At 37.9% G+C, this 11,542-nt stretch overlaps 2 protein-coding genes across 2 annotated transcripts; one reads left to right on the top strand and one right to left on the bottom strand.

Moving 5' to 3' along the window:
• Positions 1-1,380: 1,380 nt before the first annotated feature.
• Positions 1,381-5,460, top strand: LOC121962099 (butyrophilin subfamily 3 member A2-like). Its single transcript, XM_042512294.1, has 5 exons — positions 1,381-1,417; positions 1,894-2,000; positions 2,782-3,123; positions 3,334-3,612; positions 3,703-5,460. Exons 2-5 carry the CDS (start codon positions 1,895-1,897, stop codon positions 4,389-4,391), a joined length of 1,416 nt encoding a protein of 471 aa, XP_042368228.1. The 5' UTR covers positions 1,381-1,417; position 1,894; the 3' UTR covers positions 4,392-5,460.
• Positions 5,461-8,119: 2,659 nt separating this feature from the next.
• On the bottom strand, positions 8,120-10,967 carry LOC121962507 (low affinity immunoglobulin gamma Fc region receptor II-a-like). The gene is made up of 6 exons (XM_042512766.1): positions 10,937-10,967; positions 10,148-10,207; positions 9,287-9,550; positions 8,704-8,949; positions 8,268-8,414; positions 8,120-8,193 (listed from the first exon to the last, which is right to left on the bottom strand). The coding sequence occupies exons 1-6, from the start codon at positions 10,965-10,967 to the stop codon at positions 8,120-8,122; spliced, it is 822 nt and encodes a 273-aa protein (XP_042368700.1).
• Positions 10,968-11,542: the final 575 nt, after the last annotated feature.

The following is an 11,542-nucleotide window of genomic DNA, read 5'->3' as shown; positions in this document are numbered from 1 at the left end:
AAGCAGGTGGGAGGAGGTCTATTCCTGTTTGGCTTATTTCTGCTGTTGATGAGAAACTAAATTGGTGTGTGAGCTTGAGAACTTTTGTGTCAGAGGTAGAGCTGCTGTCGTGGCCAAAATAACCTTAGTGGTTAAGTAGGAGGAGCCACAGACTTTCATATGAGAAGGACCTTAACCCTGAGGACTGTTTGTGGCATTTTATGCACTTTTTATTCTTTATTTTAATAATTTTGGCTGTGTTTATGAACATGACAAAACTAAAGCTGATGGCTGCCTTCAGATAAGTTTGGTAAAAATCAAAAGCCAACCTTAAACCAAGCCAACCTGCTGCTTAAAGTCATTCAGAAATGTCATTTCGGAGCCATAAATGTATGTACATACTTTTGTGAAATTTATCCCCCAAAGACCTTAAACATTTGTGGCAAATCCAACAAATTATTGTCAATAAATCTCCTCTGAACCATCAGTCTCAGCCCTGTGGTCACTGGTGAAACTGGCCGCCTTAAAAAAAAAATGCTGTTAAAGTGCATTTTTGGATGCCCTGATGGTCCATAAAACATGATAAAAGAGCCCTCTTAAGTGCCCTTCCAGAGGCAAAAATGTCATAAAGTGCTCTTTAGGCTTTCCTTCATGTTGATATAATGTGATGAAGTGGCCTCTGGAGTGCTCTACCTCTGTGTAAAAGGTTATGCAGCGCCCCCTAGTGCCCTTTCAACGTAGGAAACATGCTGCAGTGCCCCTCCAGTGAATCAAAGTGATGCAGCGCCCTCTACAGTGCTCTTCCACTAACGACAACTAGCTGCAGTGCTCTGATGGGTGTGGCTTCACTGATTATAAAGTACTCTTCCAGTGAGGAAGACAGGATGCAATTTCCTCTAGAGTGCCCCTCCAATAAAGACGGCATGATGCAATGTCCTTATAATGAAGAAAATATGACGCAGTCCTCTAAAGTGCCCTTTCATCGAAGAGAACAAGGGGCAGCACCCTCCAGAGTGCACGGTTGCCCTACATGCTGAAAAAGTTTGCATGAAGCACTTTAATTTTTCTCCTCAGACAGCCTGAGTCTGCCACTTGTGCCTTTTACTGGCATCAAATTAATAAATGTTATACAATGTTCATTTAGTATCCAAATAAAACATCACAAAATGGTGCCACAAAACGGTCATGATGCAATTATAATTAGTTGCATTTTTTGTCTTTAGTTATTTTGTTTTGTGTTCTGGGCAGTACGCAGTACAAGCAGAAAGCTGGACTTGATTCAATTCAATAGTCACAGTCTGCGTCTAACAATACACACAGAGTGCTGCTTATTAAAGATTAACAAAAACTGGTTGGAGGCACATGACAATAAAATGGACTTTGACATTAAACATGACTCCACTGACAACGAGAAAGGGACTGTCTGAGCAGCCAGCAGGTAAAACAATGTTTTATTTTCATTAATATGATTCAGCAACAGAGCTTAAAGTTATGTAAAAAATAATAAAATGGGAGATAAACAACACAATTTAAGGTTGTTATTTTAAAGTTACATAAGACTAAAAACTTTTCTGACAGCTCTAACACAAATAACCGGTCCGATATGATCATGTGACACTCCAGGAGCTGAAGTACCAAACACGATTGCTCGTGTCCGGAAATAATGCGAGACAAAAGTGCTCAAACATGTTTACTCAAATTACAAAAATATGGGGAATTTTGACAAAGTTGCTATACAGGGATTGTACTTGTTGTTCTTTGTAAAATGGAAGTTTGAGTTTAGTGTCGACAAAAACAATCATAAGCAACATAAAATAAATCAGAACTGCAAGAGTTCTGTGATTGGATGAGTTTCAGGCTGCCTCAGATCTACTGCAGGTATGAAAATGAAAATTTTGATTTTCAAAACTCCAGGATGTCTTTCCCGATGGATGGATGCCCCTCGAAACTTCGACACGGTGTCATCTGTGCTTGGGTTGTCCATTACACTGTCCTCTTCCTTTTTCTGACACGTTGCAAAGGTAATCACACCATTAACACACTTAAAAATCTCTTAAAAAACAGCAATGTGCTACTTTGTCAAACTGATTTTTGTGGTCACCTGGGGGCAGCGGGAAAAAGATGTGAACACAACATTAGCTTTCGTTTTAGGTTTATATTGTGAACTTATTAGCAAATGGCTAATTATTTACATATCCAGCAGCTGCAGAGAAACAGTCATTCATTTGGAATCGTTTGTGTCAAATATAAAATCCTATATATCGATATATCTTCAGGCTTTCTCTTTCCGAAAATTGTATCATTCAGGCCTTGGCCAACCGTTAATTAAGCTCAGTTGAGTTTCCATCTTACTTTATTACATTTATTGTATCTTGTGCATTTTCATACTAATTCAGATGTATTGTCTGATTTTAGCCAGCATGCTTTGGACCTTTCACTGTGTCCTAAATAATGGCAGTCTTGAAATATGAGTGAAATTAAATCTTATGTTCAGTTGTACATCAGTGTCTTCTGTTGACAAGTGAGGTACCACAGGGTTCAATTTTGGGACCTTTGTTTTTTGTTTTCTCTGCTTTGACACACAGCTTTGGCTTTACAGTGTGTCAATCATTATGCAGATGACACCCAACTTCACATTTCAGTTAAACTTGAATATTTATAACATTTCTCTGCGCTTATATTTCATACTACACAAACTGTTACTTAGTTCTCTTAACACATTAAACACATTTATGGCTGTTGAAACAAAAAACATCTTTTTGTATTTGTCAAAATGAAAACCACATGTACTTCCACTTTCAGGTCAGTCTCATATGGTTGGTCCATCACAACCAACTGTGGCAAAAATTGGGGCTGACATCATGTTACCATGCCATCTTGAACCTGTTGTGGACGTCACTGACCAGACTATAGAGTGGACGAGACCGGACCTGAATCCCAGATTTGTCCATGTGTTGCGCGATGGTGTGGAACTTAAGACAAAAAAATATTGGTCCTACGTGGGCAGAACGTCAGTGTCTATGGACAAACTGAGACATGGGGACATTTCACTGAAACTCTACAAAGTAAAACTCTCGGATACAGGGACGTACAGATGCTTCATTCCAACTCTGAAAATTGAATCTACTGTTGAGCTTGTAGTTGGTGAGTGGATCCTTTATTTTGATCTTAAAAGGCTCAATGTGACAGTTTGTTATTTGAACATTTACTTGACTTTTTGAAAAGCAGTTCAATGGTAGCTGTTAAGAGAGAAGAGAACATTGTTTTAAAGACATTTTTTCAATGGTCCATGTGATGAAAAAAAACAGACTCTTTAGTTGACACTATAAAGTACATTTTTGTCTCTTTCATCAGGTGCAGTTTCCTCACTGACCATCAGCTTTCTGAGATGTGAGAATGGACTGGTTCTGCAGTGTGAGTCTGCAGGCTGGTATCCAGAGCCTGAGGTGTCGTGGCTGGACGGTGAGGGACACGTCCTCTCTGCTGGACCTACAGAGACAGTCAGAGGTCCTGATGACCTCTATATTGTCAGCAGCAGAGTGACTGTGGACAAGAGACACAGCAACAGCTTCACCTGCAGAGTCCAACAGAACCACATCAACCAGACCAGAGAGACACACGTCCAGGTCCCAGGTAGGACAATTTATTCTGTATTTAAATGTTCACTTTTTTGTGTAAAGTCTTTGAGGTGTAACTGTTGTTTTCTTTGTTTTATTATTACAGAAGATTTCTTCAATGCTCCGAGTTCTGTTGGTCCTGTCGCCATCGGCTCGGCTGTCGTTTTCATGCTTATTCTCGCCGTCATCTTTGCTGTGTGGAAATGGAGACGGAAACACAATAGTCAGTCTGTTAAAACATTCAGCAGCACAGAACTGTCCTCGCTCAGCAAGGACAGAAGAGAAACACTGCCCATCATGGCTGAAAGCATGGACATCAAAGATTTGGATGCAACAAAAACAAGCCTCGATGCAAAGTTAAAAGATGTCATGGAAGAATTCAAAGATATAGAAGGGCTGTTTAATTTCTTAACAGACCAGAAAAAGAATGTACATGATCAGATGCATCGAATCGCATTACAACTGCATGATGTAGAGATGGGAAGAGATGGGATTATTTCAGTGGTAGAGGAGAAAGGGAAACAGAAAGAAGAAAAGAGTGTGAATTATGAGAAAGAGACACAGAACGAGGAACAGTGTTCAGATGCAAGAACAAATCTTGAAACAACAAAGAGAGAACTTCGGAGAAGCATGCAGGACAAAGATACATTTTTGAGGTCAATATTTTGTGGAGTTATCATTGTTAGAGAGAGGTGTAAATTGTTAGATATTAGCAAAAACCAAATCAAAAAACAGCTGGAGGAAATAGAAGAGCAGAGAAATGAAATTCAATCAAAACTCACATCAGAGACATAAACACAAAACAGGATCCATTCATCTCTTTATAGAGCTGGAAACTCTACAAAATGTTTTGCTGACTTTTATAAAATGGTGATAAAGTATGTAAAATGTTGAGACTCTACATTTTTGCAGGTGTTTGGTAAATGACCACTGCAGACCACTCAGTGTCATGAATGAGAAAATGAACATCTTTAGATGGTTAATAACAGTGAGGTTCAAACCAGCTTTCAGGCCAAAACGACATGAACAAATGTGACGTTAGTGTGACCTCAGAGGCCACAGTGAATGTGTTTAAAAGCTGCAGCAGCTCTCCTCTGCTAAAATGCACCTCTAGATGTGTGAACAGAGCAGGTAGAAAATGTGGTTTAACTGTAACATGCTGACAGATCGTAAAAATAGATGATGAGGCTGTGCGTTAGCCGAAGCGCTCGCTCTCACGACGATGAAGAATCATGAGTCTTTAGGTTGTTTCCACTTTATAACAAGTCACATATTGTCATTAACTAAGAATCAACACATGCACTTTCTTTACAAATGTTCATAAACACAGTATCTTTGATTTTTTCCTTGATATATTTCCAATCAGCATGGAAATATGTGATTTCCTTTTGTTGTGAACATGCACAACTTCACAACTGACTTTCTTAAAAGCCAACTAAAAAAATATATTTAGAGAAGAATTATAAAATCTTCATTCTGACAATGAGGTGACTAAAAGTAATTCTAAAAAATGAAAGCTTTATACAAAATGTCTGTGTTGATTAAAAGGGTCCTGCATTAATTTAACATCCCTGTGTGGCCGTATGAGCTGCACACATTACATAGCTTTAAATGGTCTCTCCTCCCGTCTTCAGTCTCGAGTCTCTGCTCTCAGTAACCTGCAAAACACAGGAGACCAAGAATGTCAAGCTGTCAAGATGGTGAAAATATCATTTTTCATGTTAATGCTCATGCATTTTACTTAGATTTTAAGTAAGACATACGTATATGAAAATATTGTCAGCCTAGCCCTGTTGGTTATATACAGGAAAGGAATCTCTACTGTTAGAAATGGGTTGGTACCAGTGAAGAGAACTGGTGTCACAAAAAGGACAAAAAGTCAAAAAGTCAGTTTTTTAAAACTATTTTTAAAAAGTATAATTGAATTTTTAAAAATAAAATAAAATTCTTCTTCCGAATATGAAAGTCTTAATGCTGTTTTGAAGATTATTTCACGCTGCTTGGGTACTAATTCTAGTAGAAACAGTAAATGTATGTGTTGATTAACAAAAAAAAAAGCCCAGTTTAAAAAATAATGAAATATTTGATAAGAACGAGATTACTATTTCAGGTTGTTTAGCTTGCTTTTTTCCAATAAAAACACATTTTAGTCAATATTTTCACGCAAAACAGTCAATACACATTCAGAAGTGATACCTTTTGAAGGTGGACAGTTTGTCAAGGCGTCCCCAGGCTTAAGGTGTGGTAAACAGCCGAAGACGAGAAGTCATCATTTTCTGACAGAGACAGTTTCAGAAAGAATGTGACACACACATGAATAAATGATTGCTAAACTATTTTAAATATTTTATATCATAGATACAAACAAACTATTTTAACTCTATGGCTGGCCCTGTCGCCTAAATGTGGGTCACCACAAGGCTCAATACTTGGCACATTTCTTTTTTTCTCCTGATAAACCATTAATAACTCTGATTATGTTCTTAAATCATTATTATGCAGATACCAAAATTAACATCTGTGGTTATCACTCATACAGTCCAATCAATGACTGCTTTGGTACAGTTACGGAGGGTAACACTGTCAATCCTAAAACAAACACGAAACAACAACAAGACAACTAATACTTAACTTTATTACTTTTTCATGTAATTCAGTTACAAAATACACATTTTGATGATACTGGATTGGATATTGGATAAACGTTAAAAAGCAACAACAATCGTGAACATAAGGACACTTCAAAAATCAGAAGAAAAACAAACAAAAGGCAGCAAAGACAAACAAACAGGTAGAGCAGTGATTGTACGAGTTTTGCGGGATGGCTTTGGTTTGGTGTTATTAATTCTTTGTGTTCAAGTCTGAACACACTTAAAAAATAAATCTAATTTCTGAATGCTTTGACAAGTCAACATCTATAATATAATATAATTTATAATTTATAATTTATAATTAGATTTGAATGTAATTTCTATTCTAAAATATCAATATTTTACAGATAGTTTCTGTTTTATCCTCTGTTTGGACAGCCATACTCGGTGTCCTTCTGTGTTATTTACTGCAACGCAAATCGAAATGTATCTGTGAGAAAATAAGAGCCAAAATTTACCACAGTACACGTGCCTTCTCATCACTGACCCCGCTCTCTATATAAAAAAATAGAGACCTCTTATTTCTCACACAAACCATGAGCCTGCAAGGCAACTGAAAGTCGTGGGTCTCCTGATAAAAATACTGTGCTGAGGTAACCTAACAGCCTTCGCAGTAACTGTAAGTTCAGCTGACACAGTGAACAGCGGGGCCCATCTACCTTTTTCTGTCTGTGGGTTTCTCGAGTGGTTTTTGTCTGGGCTGATAAAAAGGACTCTCACTGGGACCTACAGCTCCTGAAGCATACACAGCGTCACACCGTCTAAAAATGGATTCAGAAACAGTCTGTACCTGTCAGTTCAGTAATTCAGTGGCTTTCACTGTTTTTTGGTTGTGATGACAAAAGTCATGTGCGTTTAAAAGCACTGCTGCAAACTGTGAAGGACGGTCAACGGGGACACTGATAAATGTTCATCTCACGTGTTCTGATCTGTGTTTCTCTGCAGGCGGGTTTCCATTAACCCTCAGACTGTTCAAATGAAAATTGCGAATATGAAATACACTTAATGGAAAAACATCAATATAAAAACATCTTTTTATCGCAAAAAAAATGTTTTTATGTCCACATGAGGTGGCATTTCTGACAATTCAAAAAAGTCATATTTTACAAAACTGCAATAGAAACACATTTTTGGCTTTTCTAGGTCACATGATGCTGTGTCTATGAGCTTGTCAGTATGAACTGGCTCCCTGATGATGCAGCAGGAGCTACAAGAGCTGTTACTGCATCACATAACTCTGAGAAGGTTTTGAATCCACAGTTCCTCTGTGAAATCGTGGACGATCAGCTCGCAGTAATCCCTGACACGTGGCCGCTCCCACGTATAAGGGGCTCGCCTTTCTATCATGGCTCTATAATACACCTACGTGGCCTTGGATTGAAAACAATGACGACTAATGCAGTTGCTGCATTTGAAATAACTGTGCTAACGTCACATTTAAAAATTATTGCTTAAATTTTGCGCAAATCTGTAATGTAAACCCAGCGAGTGTCAAGTTAATTACCTTGCTCCATCCTTGTTTTTGTCACAACAGCATATGTCTCCTGGTTTGAAACAGCTTCACAGGTATCTCCAGACACTGAAACATAAAAAAGTAGCAGGTAGATACACAGGCAGACAATTCGTTATGAAATTAAAACAAGATTGAATAGTTGCTTCCAAAGCAAATTGGTGAATAAACAAAAAATCTGTTAATCTGTAAAAATCTAACCTGTATCATAGTGAACATGCTCCTCTTCTGGTCCCCACCCTGTTGGGTCTTCTGAAATACAAAAAACACAATTACAATATTTTGCATGCTATTAACCGTGATTAGCGAAAACGAAGTGTTACGCAGCCTTTATATCAGTATATATGTGTTTGGATAAGCTGTCAGGAGGTTTGGTCACCTGTTAGTGGAGGGGAGATGGCCTGGATAGAGGGATGAGGGGATGGCGTTTCTGGAACTTAAAAAAAAAAGCCCACTTTTAGCACTTTGAGTCAGTAATTGAAAAGGTGTCTTTATTTTTATTCTTCGTACCGGTTGTGATTATTTGATGTTTCCTCCATCGTAATAATCCCAGCAGCAGCAGCAGCAGAGCCACGATGAGAGCAGCGACACCGATGCAGAGCGGCAGAGAGAGCGGCGGGTCGTGATGACGCTCTTTATCTGCTGACGGTGTGTGTTCTGCATATGAGATATGATCCTGATGCTGTAAATACGTGCTTTAATATCAATTATTTACAGCCATCTGCACACACTGCACACACTGTGGTGAACCTTTTGGCACCACATGAACGTAGCATCAGACCAACAGCTTCAAACCACATATTCAGACAGTTTCTGTAGCTGTATCGTTGTTATTCACACTGAAGTAGACTGCAGAGGAGATTACAGGTACACTTTGTGACGAACTCTGAGGAGCAGAACTCGACGTAGGCACAAAGATTTACTCTGAAACACTGGTTTGTCTCACCTCTGACAGTCAGCCTGCTCTGTGGTGACGATACGCCTTCGGACACGCTGCACGTGTACCAGCCCTCATTAGACTTGGAAACACTGCGGATGGTCAGGTTTCCTGTCGGGCTGCTGTCCATAAGGTATCCATTTTTAAAGAACTGAGTGGTTTGGTTGGAGGACATCTGCTTGTTTCTGCAGCTCAGAGTCACGGCGTCTCCCTCCGTTACGGGAAGGACAGGACTCTCCAGGATCACTGAGCCAGCTGAACAACATGTGTTATGAAGAATATGTTAATTACAAAATTTGGTCTATAAAGTCGGGGTGTATCGATATGTTTTAACAATGATGCAATACATGTTACGATACATGGTTTACGATACGAGGCAAGAACAATATGAACTCATTCAGAGCGATACGATGTGATACGTTTCAATGACGAGAAATCGCTAAAGTAACTTTTTTACCAAAATAGAGGAAAAGAAAAGATAATGCTTTTTTAAAATCGAGTATATTAGATTTCGCTAGCACAAATAAATCAGTTGCTCTTCAAACACGAGATGCTGTAAATTTGCGTTCTCAGTGTTTTAGTATTTTCATACCAGTGACAGTGATGTTGACAGTGCTGCTTTTCTTTGCTCCCAGTTCACACCAGTACTCTCCACTGTCCAGGTCTGGGTAGGCAGTATCTATTTTGCAGGGTCCCGTTGATGTCGACCAGATAGAAGCACATGTTCGAGTATCTCCTTTAATCTTCTTCATCACTCTCCATCCAGTCAGACCCTGCAGCCCCTCACAGCTGATCATAATGGACTCGTGTTCAAAGAACTGCGGTCTGTTTGGATCAACGCGAGGAAACGCTGCATCTGAGACAGAATTACAGAGAACCACATCAATTAAACCAAACCTTTTTAAATGAAATGTCTAATGTCAAAGACAAAGTCATTTTAAATGGCAGTATAATCCGTGGTGTAATGTGACAAAGTAATAATACTTTGTTACAGGATCTGAGTATTTTTTGGGAACATCTGTACTTGAGATATTTATTTATTTATTTATTCATTTATTGTCAACTTTAATTTTTTTTCATTATTCATTCCTACATTATTCTCAATCATTTGAAACCCGAGCAAACTGGCCTGACCTCAGAAATACAGCGCGTCCAAATGTGGACAGTTGGAAACAAAAACAGGACAGAATAAATGCATGTATACTTTGCTTTCTAATATTATTTTCATAACAATTTGAAAGCTGACCTAATTGGCTAGATTTCTTTAAAACATGGAAAGAAGACTATGAGCAATGAAAAAAGAAATTAATAAAAAAAAGAATTACCTGAAAATGATTTACAGAAAACCAAAAAAAGAAAGAGAAAAATAAATTGATTAATATAATTAATTAGGAATTAGTAATTATACACACATTTTCATATTGTGTGATTAAAACTTTAAACTGCTACTCACCGGCTTTTTGGGAATCACTGGAGTCGACGCGTGCGACCAGCTGCAACAACACAGTCATCACTAAAAGACAAGAGAACAGCACAAACACAAAAGATTTGTCTTTATACAGACGATATTCTATTATTCATACACAATCTAAATCTAAATAAATTCAAATAAATTCTAAATTCATCTAAATAAATCACTCAATGAAGTTATCAAAGTTATCGGTGCCTTTTCCATCACGTCTGACTATTCAATGATTTACTCCGCACAACCGGCAATACCATATATCTAGGTAAAAAAATATTTAGTAGTATTTCATCTCAACATTACTCTTTCATTAAAAACAACAGTTGACAACTTAAACCTCTGGATGACATCACCTCTATCCATCCAGGACCGAATCTCCACTGTTAAAATATAATATTACCAAAAATCGATTTTCTATTCAGTGATTCCAGTTCAGCCTTAAACCTTAAAACCTTAAATAAAACTGCCAAAACTACAAAAACTAAGAATACCAGGAGGGCAAGAGGCCGAACCAACAACTACAAGATATAACAAAAAAGATCCACAAGACCCAACACCATCAAAAAACAAATCAAACGTCAAGAAATCACAGTTAAAGACCTAAAACAACCCGAATAAGCTGAGAGAATCTGCAGAGAATCATTAAGTATATAAGTGCATTTTGGTAAATTCATATTTATTTGCCTTTAAACCAAAGAAACTGTGCAGTTGCAGGTTGTTTTTTTTTGTTCACAAAAATAGACTGGATATATTTCTGTAAACAGACTTGGTACTCACGCAGTCTGACGCAGAGCGCTGTGACCTCCATGATGTCTTGCTGCCGACTGAACAGCAGACAGAATCTGATATAATATTAACGCGGGCTTCCTCTTCCTCGTCCTCTTTCTCTGAGGAAACAGCAGCTTTCTGACAGACAGAGCGGCTGTGAGTTTAAAAAAAGAATAAAGGAAAAAGTACAGTCTTAACAGATGGTGCTAAAGAACCTGACTTTGGAGCACAGAAGAGGAAGGTAACAGAACGAACAGGGAATTTAATTGCACACCAGGACATTTCTAAGCCTTAAGTGAAGAAAATCACACAGATATTTACAAATTTAAATGCAGCACTTTTGTTTTTGCTCTTTTTTCACAGTTTTAAGTTAAAGACTTTTTCATGCGCTCAACAGATATATTTCTCTTAAATTTTGGTTGCAAATGTGTTAAAATTGGGATTAGTGAGCACATCTATTTTTCCAAAATAATCCAACCACCTGACAGGTGCGACATATCAGATCAAATTGGCTTTGCTTTTAAATGTAATGAGAAGGTAAAAAACAAAGACTGAAGAAATGATCCAAAAATGAGCAAACTATTATCAAAAGTACTGGAAAAAAAATAAATTAAA

Source organism: Plectropomus leopardus, chromosome 23, assembly GCF_008729295.1.
Source record: "Plectropomus leopardus isolate mb chromosome 23, YSFRI_Pleo_2.0, whole genome shotgun sequence".
Lineage (NCBI taxonomy): Eukaryota > Metazoa > Chordata > Actinopteri > Perciformes > Serranidae > Plectropomus > Plectropomus leopardus.
The sequence above is the reverse complement of the archived record's forward strand: the minus strand, read 5'-3'. Positions and strand labels throughout refer to the sequence as shown.